This window comes from Phyllosticta capitalensis (genome assembly GCF_038381095.1).
Source record: "Phyllosticta capitalensis strain CBS 128856 chromosome Unknown BKA78scaffold_11, whole genome shotgun sequence".
Classification (NCBI taxonomy): Eukaryota; Fungi; Ascomycota; class Dothideomycetes; order Botryosphaeriales; family Phyllostictaceae; genus Phyllosticta; species Phyllosticta capitalensis.
Window position 1 is genome coordinate 1,155,155 of NW_027117449.1, and position 18,383 is coordinate 1,173,537.

The 18,383-nt window shown below is 56.8% G+C and overlaps 7 protein-coding genes across 7 annotated transcripts; 4 read left to right on the forward strand and 3 right to left on the reverse strand.

Annotated features, from left to right (window-relative positions):
• Positions 1-4: 4 nt before the first annotated feature.
• Positions 5-4,030, forward strand: BKA78DRAFT_356647 (uncharacterized protein; the record flags this gene model as incomplete). The annotated part of the gene is made up of 3 exons (XM_066892094.1): positions 5-1,129; positions 1,183-3,772; positions 3,843-4,030. 3 exons carry the CDS (start codon positions 5-7, stop codon positions 4,028-4,030), a joined length of 3,903 nt encoding a protein of 1,300 aa, XP_066739883.1.
• Positions 4,031-4,540: 510 nt separating this feature from the next.
• BKA78DRAFT_43607 (FtsJ-like methyltransferase-domain-containing protein) lies at positions 4,541-6,962 on the reverse strand. Its single transcript, XM_066893183.1, has 4 exons — positions 6,440-6,962; positions 5,689-6,339; positions 5,373-5,534; positions 4,541-5,194 (listed from the first exon to the last, which is right to left on the reverse strand). Exons 1-4 carry the CDS (start codon positions 6,806-6,808, stop codon positions 4,967-4,969), a joined length of 1,410 nt encoding a protein of 469 aa, XP_066739884.1. The 5' UTR covers positions 6,809-6,962; the 3' UTR covers positions 4,541-4,966.
• A 1,526-nt stretch (positions 6,963-8,488) lies between these two features.
• On the reverse strand, positions 8,489-8,931 carry BKA78DRAFT_242760 (uncharacterized protein; the record flags this gene model as incomplete). Its single annotated transcript, XM_066883941.1, has 2 exons — positions 8,489-8,724; positions 8,790-8,931. Coding segments are annotated over 2 exons (378 nt in total), but the record flags the coding sequence as incomplete, so codon positions are not given.
• Positions 8,932-10,228: 1,297 nt separating this feature from the next.
• Positions 10,229-12,721, forward strand: BKA78DRAFT_356649 (acyl transferase/acyl hydrolase/lysophospholipase; the record flags this gene model as incomplete). The annotated part of the gene is made up of 3 exons (XM_066892095.1): positions 10,229-10,376; positions 10,667-10,959; positions 11,147-12,721. 3 exons carry the CDS (start codon positions 10,229-10,231, stop codon positions 12,719-12,721), a joined length of 2,016 nt encoding a protein of 671 aa, XP_066739886.1.
• Positions 12,531-13,468, forward strand: BKA78DRAFT_325468 (uncharacterized protein). The gene has a single exon (XM_066889362.1). The coding sequence runs from the start codon at positions 12,832-12,834 to the stop codon at positions 13,423-13,425; it is 594 nt and encodes a 197-aa protein (XP_066739887.1). The 5' UTR covers positions 12,531-12,831; the 3' UTR covers positions 13,426-13,468.
• A 719-nt stretch (positions 13,469-14,187) lies between these two features.
• BKA78DRAFT_333654 (uncharacterized protein) lies at positions 14,188-15,478 on the reverse strand (the record flags this gene model as incomplete). The annotated part of the gene is made up of 3 exons (XM_066890112.1): positions 14,188-14,756; positions 14,883-15,393; positions 15,464-15,478. The coding sequence occupies 3 exons, from the start codon at positions 15,476-15,478 to the stop codon at positions 14,188-14,190; spliced, it is 1,095 nt and encodes a 364-aa protein (XP_066739888.1).
• BKA78DRAFT_361908 (patatin-like phospholipase-domain-containing protein) lies at positions 15,461-18,284 on the forward strand (the record flags this gene model as incomplete). Its single annotated transcript, XM_066892451.1, has 4 exons — positions 15,461-16,036; positions 16,174-16,378; positions 16,429-17,005; positions 17,054-18,284. Exons 1-4 carry the CDS (start codon positions 15,908-15,910, stop codon positions 18,282-18,284), a joined length of 2,142 nt encoding a protein of 713 aa, XP_066739889.1. The 5' UTR covers positions 15,461-15,907.
• Between the last annotated feature and the right edge of the window lie 99 nt (positions 18,285-18,383).

Below are 18,383 nucleotides of genomic sequence, written 5' to 3' on the forward strand. Positions count from 1 at the left end.
GACCATGCACTCTGCTAGTACCTCCCACCATCGCAAGGCCTCCCACTCCAAGGACAGCTCCCTGACCTCGTCCATCGTCACCGTCAAGCGTGCTGCCTCGGCCGCCTCTCTTGTCCACCACGACGCCTCTCCGCCCCGTCCCCCACACCACCACCCCGCCGACCCCTATCTCGACCCCGACTCGTCCCCAAACCGAGCGCGCAAGCTGCGCAGTAAGCGCCTCTCGGCTCATCGCCGAAGCTCCACCCTTTCACACGTCGGCGAAATCGTCGAGGGCGTTGGCACAGTCAATCGCTGGTCCGAGTCGTCCACCTCGAGCAGGGCCTCGATAGCAAAGGACTTGCGTCAGGGTAGCTTTTCGACAACCCAAAGGCGTCTCAGTCTCGGCCTGAACCCTTTCCATGGCTCCGCAATCCAGTCGTCCCCTCAAAGAAAGTCGCCGCCAGATTTGAACGTGCGCGGCAAGAGGCCATATTCCCCTCCGCCAGTGATACCTGCCCCAGACCCGCCGCCTGCGCTGCCGATTCTGTCTCCCACCGCCTTCGAGTCGACCTCGCCTCCTCTGAACAACTTCAGCTTCAACAACACCCCCATTGCCAACGGCAATCGCACCCCCACGGCGTTTGGCCCGGGCCCCGACTACTTTTCCTCGAAACCCATTGTTGGCGCCGCCAACTCGTCACCCCGAAAGCCCGGACAACCGGGCCTCGCATCCCCATTCAACGGTCAAAGCGCAGCTACCCGCCACAAACACACTCGTCTTCACTCATCCACTTCGTCGTCGCGAGCAGCGGGCGCTGCGTCGGCCGTGGACAACTCCAGGAGCAAAGAGGTGCCTGCGAAACGCAAGGATAATCCTGGAAATAGACAAAGGAACAACAGTGTCGGAGGCAGTGACAGGTCAGAGGACGAAAGACGGAGGGGGTCTTCGCGCAACCGGGACAGAGGAGACAAGGACAAGAAGACGATGCTGTCGCGGGCGCTGCAAAAGGCCAACACGGCCGTCTTGCTCGACAATGCGCAAAACTTTGAAGGCGCGATGGAGGCGTACGCCGACGCCTGCAAGTTGCTGTCGCAAGTTATGCGGAGAAGTACCGGCGAAGAGGACCGGAAGAAATTGGAGGCAATCGTAAGTACATTTGGGTGGGGTCTGTAAAGTATGTTTCTGACTGAGACACGCAGCGGATGACGTACACGAATCGCATTCAGGAACTCAAGCAACTCGACCCTGCTTGGCGTGAAAACGGCGGCAAGGCTCTGCCTTCGCGACCCATGAGCGGCGAGTCTCTGGTCGACACACAACGCATGATTGACCAGTCCATGGATCAAGACGACGATGCCGCCGTGGTTGAGACGGCGACCGTCACCCGCATCGTCAACGACAAGTCGGCCGACAAGCCATCGCGAGATCAAAACTTTAGCAAGAGGCCCGCAAGAGAGTCGATCATCAGTTCGGCCATTCGTGACGTTGAAAACTCTATTCCTCAATCCGACTCCCCCCGTTTCCACTTGCAGCCACCTCCTGGCAAGACCGGACAAGCGCGGCTCAAAGGAAACCTTGAATCTCCGATGGATCGAAGCTTCATGCCACCCCCGCTATCCCCCCGTCGTCCAGCCACACCCAACGGTCCGAATGACCAGTTTGATCAGTACAACGCACCAGGTTCCGCGAGAAGCAGATCCAACAGCCAGGGCAGCAACCAAAACAACAGTCAGCAGCACCAGCGTGGTATGAGCAATGAGTCGATATCCTGGTTGGACACCATTGACGAGTCGGGAGGCTCGTCATGTTCCTCTTCGGTGCGCTCCGTACGTACAGGTACTAAACCCAGGGGGCATTTGCGCGATGGGAGTGGGGTGACGGAAGTGGAATTCGATGCCGCACTAGACGCCGCCGTCGACGCAGCTTACGACGAGGACTATGACGACCCTGACACTCTGTCACCATACCGAAAGAACCTTGAGCGGGCAAAGGAACGCGTCCGGGCTGCCGAGAGGGAAATGCAAATAGAAGAAGCCAAGCAGCGAGCAAAAGACCGCATGAGAGAAAATCGTCGATCTCATATGCGGGACGGTAGTTTCGAGGGTAGCTTGGATGACGACGCAGAGGACGAGGAACGCATGCTGGAAGAAATGACCAGAGACTATCTCTTGGACGACTTCGACTTTGGCCTTCAGACGAAATCAGCCCTGCCGCGACAGTCCGACTCGAGCACCTTTTCTGGAAGCACCTGGCACAGTTCAATGTCATCAGCTCGCAACACTGCCGGGACCTCGCTTTCTACAGTCACAGAATCCGATACGTCTTCGTCGCAAAAGACGGCGGTTCCGCCATCCCAACAGGGCTTGGCTTCAGTGAACGAGGCAGATGGGAAGGCATCGACTGTGCCGTCTGGACCATGGCACGGCGCATCCGATTCTCAGTCAAGCGTGAGAAGTAGGCGGCTATCGGGACAAAACGCCAAACAACTAAAGATTGAGACTGGAATACCCGAAGACAGCAAAGGCCCTTTGACGCAGCCCAGTCAAGCCAAAAGCGAAGATGTGCCTGCTGCACCCAAGACGGCGAATCCAGCTGCCAGTGGGCCAACTTTGCCTGCAAGCACGTTCAAGCAACCAACAGCTTCGGCTTCGCAGCCCAATCTGCAGGCGCCTACAGTGGGTGTGACCGGCGCCAGCCCTATCGAACCCATGCCAACGATATCTCCGGCTCCCTCGCTGAACCCACTCGCCTCGGATGCATCAGGACCAGAACTTGGATCGCGAAAGGCTCCTCACCCGCTCAAGAAGAACAAGTCGTCCCTCAGCTTACGGAATCGTCAAGTCTCGGTATCGAGTCCAGATGGCTCCGACGGCTCTGTCGGTACCCCTCTCAGCACTACCTTTTCAAACTTTCACCGCAAAACTAGCAATCCCACCATCGCCGCCACACCTAGTATCCCCCACTTCACACTCGATGGCATTCCTACGGGCGGGATGCATCTATTCGAAGCAGACATTCACAGCGCTTATGAGCCTGGGTCGCCAAACCCAATGGCTGTCAATGCACCCATACCACTTGAGCCTTGCCCGGAAGCCTATCTCCTACGCCCTTTTTGGCTCATGAGGTGCTTCTACCAAACGTTGGTTCACCCGCGTGGAGGCTATCTCAGCACGAAGCTCTTCATTCCGCGCGACATTTGGAATGTCAAGGGCGTCAAAATCAAGGCCATTGAGGAGAAGATTTCCAACTGCGACCTGATCACTGCTGCCCTAAGCAAGCTCAACCGAATCGACCAAAATGACGCAGACGCCGTGCTCGAGGAGATGCAAAACCTCGAGCTCGTCTTCGACCAGGTGCAGAGCGTCCTCATCAAGAAGCTCGGCTCAGACGTTGGCACGAACGGCGTCAACAACATGTTCAAAGACGCCAACACTGTCGGCGTCATGAGCCCAGACGGAAGCACAGCATCAGAACTCCCATCGAAACTCGGCTCATCCAGCCGCTACCTCAGCAGCTGGAAGAAGCTGCGCAGCAAGAACTCGGGTGCCAATCTCTCCAACAACTTTTCCACCTCGTCGAGTCGCGTCGGCAGCATCAGCGGCGCTGGTGGCGGCATTGAGAAGGACTCGCTAACCATGAGCACGCTGCCCATGACCAGTCTGCCTAGCATCCGCTTCGCGGCGCGCAGAGAGCTGCCAGGTGGCGCTGTCCCTGGCGCCGATTTTTCGGGTCCCAACGCCAATTACATGAGCGCTGTAGCTCGGCTGTGCGACGCGGTTCAAATTCTGGGTGCGTCAATTACTTTCTTCCCCTTTCTATCTTTTCATTACAACGGAAATGCTAACCAGTGAAACTACAGACCAAGTCGCTCGCCAAGTCGAAGACCCGGGTCTCAAGCACAGTTCGCCCACGCACGTTGGCCTCGAGCTGAGCACGCGGCACGCGGCCGAGTTCTTTGGCTTCTACGTCTGCCGCTTCGTCCTCAACGACATTGCGCTCATGCTGGACAAGTTTATCAAGAGGGGCAGCGAGTGGGTTCTTATGTGATGGTGCTTTGTGCACTCGATCCGAGTGCTTGACCACACACGCTCAGAGGACTGTCGCCTATTGGACCGAGGGATTGCCCTGTATCACGACCGAGTCGTAAGGGAAGAACGTGCTCGAGAAGGTGTCATGGACGTGTACGGTGTTTGGAGCCGGCGCCACTGGAATTGGGGCAAACCTTGGGCGTTGATATCGGGTTGCTTGGTTTTCTTGCGAGAGGATCCGATTGAGGGGATCTAATTTTTGTTCTTTTTTTTTTTTTTTTTTTTGCCGCCGCGGCGTTGGGGGATTGGGGATATTGGGGTTGCCGCATTCATCATTCGGCATTGATGGAACTGCACAGAGAAGGGACGGAAAGTGGGCGAGAAAAAGTGAGAGAGATGGAAACGATGCATATACCCAGGGGGCACACAGCATGTAGGTAGTAGTTTTCAGCCCCGGTCCCGAGCAAGTAGTAGATCTATAGGAGCAGCAGGAACTTTTGGGAATCAGGACCGACTGGCACAGACGGGGGGGGGGGGGGGGGCATTGGACACGGGCGTTTTTGTTGGTGTCTGTTGTTGATGGAATGAATGCACACTGCACACGGATGGCGAGGAAGAGGAATAAATACACAGGCAGCGGTTGTCGTTGGGAACAGAAGTCGAGCTGTTTGTTGGAAGCGTGAGCGGAGCGGAAGAAGCGGTGGATGAGCTACAGTAGGTAGTGTCCAGACAGGCAGTCGTTCATCATCTGAGATGCTACACGTAATCTTGACGTACATTTCTTCTTCCCCCTTTTCCTTGGCCAACGTCAGATGCGTACGCTGCCGCCGTGTCATGATGTTCTCGCTCTCTTCTTGCCTCCAATTGCAGGTCTACATCACACCAGAGTGACAAGCCGTCCCATCAACTTCACTTGTTGCTTGTCAACTTCACCTCCCATTACACAGCTTACTACTCATGCAGCTGAGTCTACCTCACCAACACTTGCCTCACTCTTCTCGCTGCTCTCCTTCTGCTCCCCCTTCTTCTTCCGCCCACTCTTCCTCGCGCTCTTTGCACCCTTGCCACCACTAGCGGTCTCTGCTGCTTTCGTTGTCGTTGTTATTGGCGCGTGGCCAAACACCTCGTCCTTGGTCGGCGCGGCTTTGCGCCGCAACGCCACAAAGTACGCCTCGTTGGACTCCTGCAACGGCACCCACTCGGCGCGAGAGCGGGTGCGTGGTGGTCAATCACAACGACTCGACAAATACACGCTTCGTTGCAATATCTGTCGTCGTGCCCGGAAAGAAGGCTGACAGACAGACTGATGAGAGGGGGAGGGGAGGGGAGGGTGAAGCAGAAGGGAAAAGCAAAAAACTTACGTCTCGAGATGCCTCGGGCTTGAGGCGGTGGACGCGCTCGAAGAGGCGTTTGAGCGCCTTTTCGAGCTCCTTGTCTTCGGCCCCTTGGTAGAATTTGCAGACGAAGTGGCCGCCGCTGCGCAGCGTGTCGTGGGCGAAGTTGAGGGCGGCGTTGCAGAGGTCCTGTGAGGGGGTGGGGGATGTGAGCAGGTCTTGTTTGTGAGTAGTAGTGTCGAGTGCGTTTGTTCGAGAAGGAGAGATGGGATGGTTAGATGAATGATGAATGATGGATGGTTGGAGTTGGCGTTGTCAGAAATGGAGACGGTATAATACGCACCATACTCCCCGCATGGTCGCGAAAGGGTATCCCGCTCGTGTTCATCATCCTGAAGTACGGCTCAGTTACGCTCTTCTTGTGGAACCCGCTCGTCAGCTCCCAGGGCTCGCACATGTCACTCAGCACCACGTCGACCACGCGGCCGGCCTTGACGTCCTGCGCCTTTTGCGACGCGACGCGCGCGGCGGCCTCTTTCGCTGCCGCCTTCGCCGCTGCATCTTGCCCTGCATCATCGCCACTGTCTACGACGTTCTCCTCTTGCGCAATCAGGCTCGCCCGCCTCTCCCGATCGATGTAGCCCCTCTCCGCCTCTTCGAGCTCCTCCAGCGTCGCGCCACCACCGCTGCCGCCCTCTTCCTCGCCGTCCCCCTCGCCGCCGCTCTCTTCTCTGACCATGCTCCGCCGCTCAATCGCGCGCCCCCTCGCCGGGTCCTGCACGTAGGCGCGCACCTCGGCCTGCACGGCCGGGCTCAAAAAGTTGCCCTGGATGGTGGACACGCCGCGCGGCGGCTGGGCGGGGATGACGTCGATGCCGATGACGCGCCCGCCCGGCGCCGTGCACGAGATGGCGACTTGCGACCAGCTGCCCGGCGCGTAGCCCAGGTCGACGACGGTGGCGCGCCGCCGGAAGATGCGGTACTTTTCGTTGATCTGTTGGTGGGAGGAAAGAGCTGGTGAGCTTTTGGCTTTGCAAGAGACTGGTCGAAGGGGAAATGGGGGAAGGGAGAAAGAGGGTGTGAGTGTAGTGTACCTCGAGTAGTTTGAACGCCGCCCGGCTCTTCAGTCCTTGCACTTTGGCTTCGCGCGTAAACGTGTCGCGGCCCTGCCGTCTTGTCCACGCACCCGAGCTCTTGGACGACTTGTGACGGACATGCTGTCTATTCAGAAATTGTGGTCGCGGAAGCAGCGGCGATTGCGGACGGGGAGATATTGAGCACGGCGAGCCGAACGGCGGCGGCGGCGACGCGACGGAGAGGGAGCGGGCACCATGATGGGGTATCGGGCGCAGAGCGAGGCGATTGTGGAGGCGGCGACAGCATGGCGAGAGCGAGATTGGGGTAATTGGTCGGTCGAGGAGCGTGCTGTCTATCAATCGACGGATGAAGCGCATTGAGAGCATGGCGGGCGGCGGATGGAGGAAGTGTGTCGTTTGCTCGCTGCCGGCTGGATCTGGAGCTGGAGCTGTTTAAACTTTCTTGCCGGGGTCTGCGTGGCTGGAGACTGGAGCTCTCGCTGGCGCACCGCCACATCCATCCCGCGTGGAGAGACCCCGGAGCCGATCATGCGAGTGATTTGATGCTTTTCTATTGTGTCTTTCTTAAAGTCAGAGGGGAGAGGTTGGCATGTATCAAATGCACACCATAAAATGTCAAGGCATCAACTCACCCCTCATCTTTTCCCATCAGCAGTAGAGCAGTTGACCCTGAGTCAATCCAGGCAAGGCGGCCCGGGCAGACTGCAAGGTGAGGTGGTTGGTTCCATACGGCCCCAGTGATCGTCGAGGAATTCTGCGAGCGAACCGTTCTCTCTCGTCTCTCGAACAATCTCGACGCCCGCGAGAACCACCGCGCTGTTCAATGTTGCGCCCCTCATGCCGAGATAACCCCTTTGGATTGGCCAAATCATCAACGGCCAATATTTTTTTGGTCGCATCTTCGACCGCTGTTGACTCTTTCGTCTTGATAGCATTTCTTCGCCGTTAATTTTGTCTCCATCCTCCAAAAAATCGTGGTCAATAGTAATCACGTTATATGACGCGGATGAGGCTAACCTCAAAATGGCTGGTAGCAAAGAAATCATGCTACGTTGATAAAAAGATCTCGGGCACTGCACCGGCGCTGGGCCGGTCTCAGCAGGTTATATTCGTATGTAGACACCTTTCATGCATTTGGGTTCTGTGATGGGTGCGTGCGGGCACTTGGGCCGGTGATGTTTCCTGGCCTATTTCTCTCGATGCTATTCGCCCACTCATGGGCAGGGTGGTAGTGTAGTGTTGTACAATACGGTACTGTGACTGCCACGCTGAGAAAGCGGAAGAAGAGCAGTGTAGAAGAAATGTGAGACAGGTTTGAGAAAGGTGAAAGTAGATGGACTGATGAGATGGAGGATCGGCCGTCTACTAGTATGGTCGTGACTGCATGCTCTGTTTATCGGTCGGCGCTTCGCCTGGAACTCCGCCGCCCTCCGGGTATCGCCCAAGCCAACCGAACCAAAGCCCAAAAACTCCGTCAGCAAAAAGAAAAGAGGGATACAAATGAGACTGTCCGGCCATGCATACGTAAGGCACCTCGGTCGCTGTGCAGAGTACACTAAAGTACATCAAAAGGGGATAAAAAGGGGTGTGCAGTATGGGGAGAGTGACCTTGAGCAGTTGGTCGCTGGACCATTTGCGTGCGACTCTGATACGCTGGACAAGGGATGGAGGTGTCGTTGTGTGGTGTGCAAGCCCGGTCGGCCGTCTGGTGGTCGGCGCACATGACCACCCATATCCAAATCGTCCGGTCCCGGTCGAGACCGGAGGAGAGATAGCTAACGGTCGACTGCTACGCGACGCGCACGTGTGCTAGCGCGGTGTTAGGCGCTCGCTTTTCCAAGGTAGACCGATGAGAGGGATGGAATTTTGAAATGAGTCAGGCTGTTTGTGGGAGAGCCAGGCTGCCTGGTCGCTTCCATAGTCGTGCAATCCGAGCCAGGACAGTCACAGCTGGGCTCGACACTACTCTTGCTGAGAGTGCGAGGGGTTCGTTTCGTGAGAAATGCAAGTGCTTGGGGAGCACTGCGACGACTCGAGCGAGCCGTTGACTGAAGAAGCGGGCGTCGTCTCGGGCGACACGATGTAGAGGTCCGGAAACTGGTTAAACAGAAGGCGTTTAAACCAAACGCGGCGAGGCAGACATATGCTTGCCAGGCTGCTCTTGCTGTTTGGGTAGTCGGAATAATCGCTCTTCTCCGTGTCGGTCCACAAGTCCTCGCGTTTGACTTCGACGCGCGAGTCGCCACGGGGGATTGGTTTGCGCGTCAGGCGCAGGTTGGGGTCTGGAGGTCTATGAGCGATTTGCAAACGGTGATGGTTCGCGATCATGGAAAGACCGTGCACGCACCTTTGTCAAGCGTCTTTGAGAGCTCTTCTTGCGACGACATCTCTAGTGATCCCCGGTATTTGAAAACGAGGATACTTGATGAGTCCTTTTCGTCGAGCCCATAGCGCTCGCTGCTCTTGGTGGAGGCGGTGGAGGTGGTGTTCCAGGTTCTAGACATGACTGCAAATAGGAAGAGGCGGTAGAGGGTTTGTTGCCTTGTTGGATTGGTCGAAGCGCGACAGTGGAGTGGTTTGTGGCGGAGAAGAACAGGCAACAGGCAGGCGGCGTGGATTTTGTATTTGCAAAGGGGCGGTGTTTTTGGTAACAGGTGATGAGGCAGTAGGAACGTTGGGAGAGAGGGGTGAGAATGTTGCGTGATGGTGGTAGCTAGGAACCATGAAGGCAAAGGGATCGTGGCTCAGACAGCCGGGCGCCACTTTAGCTGGAAGACAGCTTAGGGGCAATGACGTTTCCCGGAAACACAACAACAAAAGACTCCGATCGTCTGGACTGGCCCTGCTGACTTTGGTCTCTTCCCCGTGCCCTCGCCGCCCCGACACCATCACGAGGTACGACTGCTTCCCCACGTCCACCACACTGTCGAAGGTGGGGATGAAGGAGCACAGAACCACGGAACCGCCCTGCGTCACGAAAACTCCCCAGACGCCGCCGAACATGCACTTAGTGTTGCACCTCATATAACACTCCAGTCGGCGCTCCAGTCGTTGTTGCGGCAACCCCTGCTAACCACGGCTCTGGGGCCCGGCATGGGTGGCTTATAAAGCACAGACTGCTCAATTCGTATGCGGTAGAGAGGCTCTCAGGTCGTCAACGGCTGTTCTGTCCGACAACGCTCGGAGCGTGGAGAGAGAGTGGAACATCGTCAGCCGGGCACGCGGGCGGCCCGGCGTGGTCATGCTCAATCGGCGGCCTTCTCAGCGTTTGTCGCTCGCAGAGCACATCTCCATCTGCAGCGGGCCGTGAGTGTGACGCCTTTTAGCGCGAGGCACTTGATCCAAGAAAAGTAGATCCACCGCATCCGCAGCCACACCCGCGCGCTGTTGTCGCGCATCATGGGGCATCGCGGACCCCTTGACGCGCTGCCTTATTATGCCTCGTCTCCCCATCTCTTTACGGTGACTGCTGCTGCTACTGCTTCCTTCCTGATTGCGATCCATGCGTTTCCCGTCCCTTCCATACCACGCCGCCCGTCTCTACAAAACGACTCGATTTTGGCCAGCTCTCCGCCCACCCTCGTTTCGACCGCCAGCGCCAAGTCAATTCGGGACCATCTTGGACCCTTCATACGCCTCAGCGGCTCATTACAAGAAAACTTTCAAGTCTGCAAAACGTGCAGACAAGGAGGCCTCGTAGCCCTCGACGTCGACACCAAAAGGCTCCATATCCCTGTCGTCGGTAGGGATAGGGAGCATTCGTGCTCTTGGGGGCCATCGTAGGAGATGGCTACCCTCAAGGTGGACAAGGGAAAATCGAAAAGCCGGCCCCAGAGCGTCAAGACGTTTGCTTCGGCCGACGACGACTTTCACAATGGCAACGAGTGGGCGGGCTCGGTCAAGGACCCTTGGGATCCTTGCATCCTGACGCTCGGTGAGTCGAATGCTCCTTGTGCATCCGCAATCGACTTGGTCATACCACAGTGGGTCGCAGAAGGGATTCTAACTCCGAGGCATGGTATGGCTGCTTGAATGCTCCCTGTGCATACGTATCTTGACTTGGGACAAGGCGAGTCCTACAATCACCATGTCGAAATACGTATGTCCAGGGAGCATTCAAGCACCTGTGCCCCTCCACCTTGGAGTCGACGCTTTGGTCACCCACTTTGAAAACATGACTTTCCGTACGAATCCTCGACATGCATTCCGGCTAACATGGGACAGATGGCGGCGGTATTCGAGGATACTCGAGCCTTCTCATCGTTCAGCAGCTGATGCACGAGATTGCAAAATGGGAGACGAAGCTCGAAATGGAAGAGGCCGCCGCCGACGCTGAAAGAAGAGGGTTGGGCGGGACGTCGACACCTCCCTATGAGCCGCGCATGTTCAATGAGAACGAGCTGCTCCCGTGCCACTACTTTGACTTCATGTACGGCACAAGTACAGGTGGTCTGATTGCGACCATGCTAGGTAGGCTGAGAATGAGCGTCCCACAGTGCTTGGATTTGTACCGCAAGGTGTGTATTTTGCTTTTCCACATCTCTGGTTCTTAAAAGATCTCCAGGCCCTCCATGATCTCCAGTCCCCATCTGATCTCCCATTCTCTCCATATCCCCAATCCCCAAGCTATCTCCAATCCCCAAGCCATCTCCAATCCCCATGCTATCTCCAGCCCCCAGTATATCTCCGCTGACACTGAATTAGGTAGGAGATGACCTTTTTGGCAAAAGGCGCAGCAGGTTGCCACTTGTCACAAAATACCACCACAAGCCTCTGGAGAACGCCGTCAAGGAGATTGTCAAGCGGCACTGCAAGAACCACCCAAACGGCGAGTGTGACGGCAACGACTGGTTCCCGTTCAATGTAGATGAAGAGGAGGATCCCGTTAGCTCCCTGATGCTACAGCCTGGGGAGCGCCTTTGCCAAACTATCTGCCTGACTGCCACGCACAACCAGCGAGTTAACGAAGCCCACCTGCTGCGGACGTACGACCACCGCTATGTCAATGTACCCAACTACATAACGCTTTACAACGAAGGCGCCGACAAGCTGCACATCTGGGAGGTAACGCGCGCCACCTCGGCCGCACCCTTCTACTTCAAGATCCTCGAGGCCGATATCCACGGCGAAATCATGGGCTTCAAGGACGGCGGCATCCGCGAGAACAACCCGGCCGGCGCCGCCTGGTCCGAATTCGTGTCGCTCTACGGCGAAAATCGTGACCCGGCGCTCCTCCTGAGTATTGGGACGGGTCGTCCAGACGAGACGCGCGACGGCTTCGCAACCGCGTGGCCTGGTCCTCTCGGCACGAGCGACATAATGAAGAAGATGGCCGAGAAGTTTGCCGTCTTCAAGAACCTCCTCATCAAGTATACCGAGGGCGAGGAGCAGCACCGCGCGATGGTCCGCATCGCCAAGGGCGAAAACACTTGGTATAAGCGCCTCAACGTGGATACGGGTCTGGAGAAGATGAAGTTGGATAACTGGGAGAAGGGCTTTTGGGCGGGACCCGAGGCGTTTGCGAAGCCCGAAGTCGACACCTGGGCGTGCGCTGCTGCAACTGCCGCCATGGACGCGTCGCGTGCCACGATCGACGGTGGGAGCAGCAGCGCCAAATCGGTCAAATCCGACGACAAGTCGCCAAGCGGCTCCCCAGGGAGCATTCATCCGCCGGCCGACAACGCACTTCAACCCCAGCCCAAGTCACCAAGCGGCTCCACAGGGAGCATTCGTCCGCCGGCCGACAACGCACTTCAACCCCAACCCAAGTCACCAAGTGTCTCCCCAGGGAGCATTCGTCCGCCGGCCGACATCGCACTTCAACCCCAACCCAAGTCACCAAGCGTCTCCTCAGGGAGCATTCATACGCCGGCCGACACGCTTCAACCCCCGGCCAAACCCAAGAAGACGACGCTCAAAAAGTCGCCGTCGACCAAAAAGTCGAAGCCCAAGGCTCAAAAGCCTTCCAAACCGCGCCAGGGCCCACCCAACACCCCGGGCCATATCGTGCCCGGCGGTGCTACGCTCACTCGGATGGAAGCGGCGACGCGCGAGTACCTCGAGCGGCCGTACGATCATAAATACGATACCTACGCGCCTCCAATGCGGAAGGTGGAGCAGGCGGCCGAAAAGCTCGTGAGGCAGCGGCGCGCTCGCGAGCGCAGCGCCCGCAACGAAGGCCGCGCCGATCCGACCAGGCGCTGGGACACGTTTGTCGGGCGCTGGTTGACGGGTCGGTTCGACGAGGATGACGAGGGCGTCGTCAAGTGGGACGTTTGATGGGCGACGTACGTCTAGGGAGGCTTCGTGTTCCTCGACAGGGACACGGGACATGGCGATTTTGAGGGGCCACGTACGTCTGAGGAGGCTTCGTGCTCCTCGTCAGGGACATGGCGGTTTTGGTAGCCGCCGAGATGGGATCTGGTGGGGTGCGGAGGGGGTCGGTCTTTTGGAGTGGCCTCCTCAACTCCTCCCCTCAGGGGTGTAGGAGCTGCCTATCGTGGCTCCCTCCAGAGCACGACCAACCCCACCGCCCCTCCCTGCCAGATACGCAATCGCCTCTTCGATCGAACCAGACGGCCAGAAGCGACTTCAAACTCAGGTCCAGGCATCAAACTCCATTTACATCGCAACAACTCGGACCCGGCAAAGCGTGGCAGGAAACCCAAAACGGCAGCGGAACGGCCGAAGCGAAAAACAGGAAAAAAAGACAAGAGCAGAGAGCAAAGATCAAAAGAGCACGAACGAGAAAGAGTCATGCAAGCGCTAGACGAGGAACACGATGGCATTGGAGTAGACAGACAGACAGATTGCAGCAGATTTGTTGTTGTGGAGCGTTTTTTCGGGAGCAGAGAGCATCAGAGGCAGCAGCAGGAAAGCACAGCATTGGAAGCACGCGCGCATTTTGCGGAAGTGGGAGTAGGAACGACTGTGTTCCTACTGGTTGCCTATCGAAGGAAGCATACAGCACAGCATTAGCATAGATGATACCCCAGTCTTTCTTTCTTTTTTTTTTTTTTTCGTTTTGTTCAATTTTTATTCAAGCCGTTTCGGGTCAATGCGTGAGGGCGGAAATATAGAGTATTGGGGAAGTAGAGACAGACAAAAGGAGAGACACTGGCAAGGTGGAAAAAAGCATGTGTTGAAGTCTCAGTCACTACTACGTCTGACTGACTGTCTTGTCATGGCACTACCCGTCTTAGTGACGTTGTTGTACAACTTGCATGTACTCACCTATAGTTGTAATCCTAGTACCTCAAACATCTGCGCATAGCATTGGTGAAGGGAAGGTGGAGCAGAAAAAAACATAGGCCAACTCCATAACGAGTCAGCCGAGAGAGGTCCAAGTAGAAGCTGTTTCACTCTGCACCACGATCTATTTGTTGTTGCGTGAGAGCGTGTGGAACTGCTGGACGTCTACCTGATCTACCTTTTTGACCAAATGACCGCATCTGGAGACGTTGGAGAGAAATCAAGAGCGACGCGGAAGAATGGCTTTTTTGGTCTTTTTGTGGTGCACTGACTTTTGGTCCGACATGTTCATGGCTTTCCTTCATTCTTCGATCTTCCTCTCCTACGGGGTTCTGAAACATTTTCATAATCTGAAAGATGTAGAGCACGAAAGATGGGAAAATCGGTCAGGGCAAGGAATGGAACAAGAAATACAACAATTCAACCCCAATGAGTGGCAAGTTTGTGCACGACTTACCTGAACGAGAGAAAACTGGGGCCAGTGGCCAGCAAGCTTAGTTGCCATAGATGCCCGGCCAGTCTGCAATCATGGTAGTGGTCAGCTGTGTCGGATTTGTCACAAGAGAACAGCACTCACCAAACCGCGTCCTCTCCTCAATCCGTCGCGTCACTTGCACCTCGTCACCAATTTTGACCATCTTGCCAATGTCGCTTTTGGTCGTAAAACCATAGCGGCCAAAGACGGGATTCCACTTTGCACCGCGGTCGACGCGGCGATCGCGCTGCATCGACTTGAGCACCTGGCCATCGAGGCCCTTGCCTGGGGCCCCCGTCGAGTAGTCGATGTTGATGCTGGGGCAGCGCGCGCAGTTTTGTTCGAGCGACATGGTCACCGGCGACGAGTCGGTCGCGATGGTCATCTCGCCCCAGAAATCTTCATCCCACGGCAGCGCGCATCCTTCGACGATGAGATTGGGCCGGAACTTGGTCACGTCTACATTGTAGTCGCCGGGAATGCGCGACGACAGCTCGTCCAGGGACGTGGCAGAGACGACGAGATAGGCGGCGCAGTCGGCAAAGGTCAGCTCGGGGTCGGGGACGTCCGCGTGCTGCGTGCTCGAGCCTGGGTCGATGCGTGTTGCTCCTCCTGCCCATCCGCTCCAGAGAAAGCCGCCCAAGCGCCCCAGAAACGGAATTGATGGCAGGCTGTTGGTGAGGCTCGTGATGCTCGAGAGCCAGGATCCGGTACTAGCGGTTGTGGCGTTGCTTCCCTGGCCCTTCTCCCTCCTTGGTCTTTCTGGCCGGGACATCAACACCTCGCGGCCATGAGGACCAAGGTATGCCAGGATCACTTCGAATCCGAAATGTTTGGAAAACCAGGCACTATACTCAGACCCCATCTCGTAGGCGCGTGTTGGACTCTGGTGCATGATGACTTCGAGCTGCTTGAGCCCCGTCATGTCGGGAACGAGGGGAATGGTTAGCGTGGCAGGAGCATCCGGTTTGCCCTTCAACTCTTCTCCCTTGGGCGGATTGTACGTGACGGTGATGGTGCCTCTGTCATCTTCTCCCGCGGGCTCCGTCATGGAGGTTGTGAAGAGGGTAGCTTCGGGATAGTTGGCCACGTGCACGTTCTTGAAGGAGCCGTCGGGCTGAACGTGGAGCAGCATGTAGCGGCGGTCATACTTGAAGCCCTGGGCGGTAATGGTAGCGGTGGAGTTTGAGGTGGGGCGGAGCGCCTTGATGGGATATTGGTATATCTCGATGGCTGTCAATTGGATGCGACGGGACGGGACCCTTGGCGGGATTGGGGCGCTGCTCTCAGCTTACTTGGCTTATCTTCATGGCGGGATGTAATTGGTTGTTAGCGTATTGTTGAGACGGCAGAGACAGTGGTGATTGGGACGCGAGTGAAGAATACGGCGAAGAAGAAAGGAATGATGTGAGAAGTCGTCTAGTATTTTAAGTTGACTGCGGGGTCAATCATGTTCCCTCAATGCTGGATTCTACGTCCTCTTGCGGACAAGTACATGTATCGATAAGCATCGCGCGTGTGAGCGTATCGGGCGGTGGATATCCAAGATCCAGGTTAAGCTGTCGGTGGAGGAGTAAAGATGTGTAACAAGTGGGGTTTGTTTTTAGGGATTGGTTCGGAGAGGCCGTAGAGACGGGATCATGGCTGTAGTGAGGGCGGACGGTTGGGACCGAGGGTGGCGCGCGGCTGTTTGACGGCTTCGGGGCGCCGGCAGAAGCCAGGAACGAAAAGAGAGCGAGATGGGGTTTGACGCAAGATGGATGCGCAGCGATGATGGCCAGCAGGAGCGCAAGATGGAAGAGAGTGTGGCTGTGTCGCGAGGCTTAACCTTTTGTATGGCCGAAAAGGGCATGTCGGCCGTGTCGCTGGTCTAACGTCACCAACCGGAGTCTCTCCCCCACGTCGTCACGAGCGGCACTTCCTCAGCCTTGGTTGGTGCTCCGACGCCCTGCCGCCTCTTCGCCCCATCATCCATTTTCTTTTCCTTGCGACTGCGACTGCCTAGACACTCTCCTTCTTCACCACTGGCAACTCACCTCCACTCTATCGCGACTCTGCGCCCAAAAACCTACCTCTTCCTCCTCCCCACCCGCAACTTTACCTCCCGCCCTTGCCGCGCCAACCTGCTGTCATGCCAGACGTCACAGTGTCCACCGGCCTGCGCCGGAAGGATACGACCAAAGGCCCGCCACTGCGCATCCTCTCCCTTGGTACCAGACCCTGACCCAGACTTTGCGCCCTCACTGCTAACGACCTCCAGATGGTGGGGGTGTCAGAGGTTACTCCATGCTGGTTCTGCTCCAGGAACTTATGCACAGAACCTACGTCGAGATCTACGGCCGCGCTCCGAAACGCCATGAAATCCCAAAGCCTTGCGACCACTTTGACCTCATTGCTGGCACCGGCACCGGCGGCCTGATTGCCATTATGCTTGGGCGCCTGAGGCTGGATATCGAGACCTGCAAGGATGTCTACGTTCGCATGACCAAAAGAGTCTTTGAGACGGACAAGACCATTGCCGGCATACCCTACAGATCCACCCTTTTCAAAGCCTCGAAACTCGAGGAGGCCATTCGCGAATGTGTGCGCGAACACACTTTGAACGAAGATGAAGGCAACGACGTGCCCGGCGCATCGTCGCTGGATGTCGCCTCTCCGCATACACCAAAATCATCCGTTGGAAGCGTCCACGGAAAGCCGGCTCGTAGTATGAGCACCGCAAGTCGCTACAGTCAGATTGGAATGACCCCGATCAACATGCGCGGGCACTACGCTTCTATTCGCTGGGGAAACCCCAACGCGCTGTTGTACGACAACAGGGAGAACCGCACTAAGACGTAGGCGCTCATTGTATCTTTTTCGGGACAACACTGACAACCTCACAGTGCCGTTACTGCCATGTTCAAGGGCACTCCCAAGGGCGGTGCTCCAGTACTTCTCCGCTCCTACGACTCGCGCGCCGAACCTGCACCCGAATTCGAGTGCACCATCTGGCAGGCTGGACGCGCAACCTCTGCAACTGGTCTTGCATTCAAACCCATTCAGATTGGACAATCCGTTTTCATCGACGAAGGCAACGGAAAATACAACCCCTCCCCGCTCGTTCTTGACGAAGCTATGTGTAACGAATGGCCTGGAAGAGAAGTTGGAGTATTTGTCAGCATTGGCACAGGCAAGCGGCCGCCCGGAACCGGAGCGCAACAACATTTGTGGTGGGAAGGCTTCGTCAGCAGCGGCATGGGAGATTTTGCAGAGGCCAGAAGGCGTCTGATTGCCAAGATTGAGGGGTGTGAGAATACACACCAATATATGCTCAAGGACCATTTGGCCAAGAGAGGGGTCAACTCGGAAAACTATTATCGGCTAAACGTCGAGGTTGGCGTGGGAGAGTTTGGCATGAACGAGTGGAGCCGCCTGGCAGAAATCAGCACCAACACGCGCCGCTATCTTGGCAGGGAAGACATCAAAGGCATCAACATGGACGCCTCCGCCAAGCTCGGCAGGATCCATCGGGCCAAGCTGCGCTGGGAGCGCGCGCAACAAAATGGTGGTCGTCTCGACGAAGACCTCGCACGATGGAATCCGTTCCCGTCAGACACTGACACCTACACGCCGCCCTCCAACCCCATTGCTGTCGAGCTCCCGGCCGAGGATGTTGTTTTGCCCACTACGAATGGTCACAGGCAATCGACACCTCCCCAGAACCACGATTATCTTTCTCCGATTTCCCCACACTCGTCGACACACCGCCCGTCCGTCGCTTTTGATGACACAGACAAAATCATCGCCGAGTCTGCTGACGACTATCCCGCACCTCTCAACACGGACCGCCCTCGCACCTCCACCGACCGTACCTACATGCCGTATCGAAGCTCCACTGGGTCGTTTATACCCTCGCCGCGCCGCAGCGCTGAAGAGACGAGACCGGCTTCCTCACCTCCACCGCTTCCCCCCAAAACGCCTTTGCCATACCCGGACGCCAGTTCCAGGCCAATGAGCCCGCCCTCGGCAAGACCTCCGAGCAGACCCGTCGGCATCCCTCTGCCATACCCCGACACGGATGGCCCACCTCCAGTTGTCAATATGGCGAGGAAGCCGGAATTTGGGGTGAGGTAAAGGGGTTGTAGATGTGGCTAGTCCCTGGAGCCAAATTTTTCTTTTGTCTTTTTATGATACCTCACCTGCTTTCTGGACGGCCTACAACATCCATATTAT

What these genes read in the sequence shown, in the direction of transcription:
- BKA78DRAFT_43607 (XM_066893183.1), bottom strand. Translation starts at nt 6,808, where the DNA reads ATGCTCTCAATGCGCTTCATCCGTCGATTGATAGACAGCACGCTCCTC. An exon ending in CGGCGTTCAAACTACTCGAG is followed by an intron (nt 6,340 to 6,439) that starts GTACACTACACT and finishes TCCCACCAACAG; the next exon opens with ATCAACGAAAAGTACCGCAT. An exon ending in GCGACCATGCGGGGAGTATG is followed by an intron (nt 5,535 to 5,688) that starts GTGCGTATTATA and finishes ACCCCCTCACAG; the next exon opens with GACCTCTGCAACGCCGCCCT.
- BKA78DRAFT_325468 (XM_066889362.1), top strand. Translation starts at nt 12,832, where the DNA reads ATGGCGGTTTTGGTAGCCGCCGAGATGGGATCTGGTGGGGTGCGGAGG.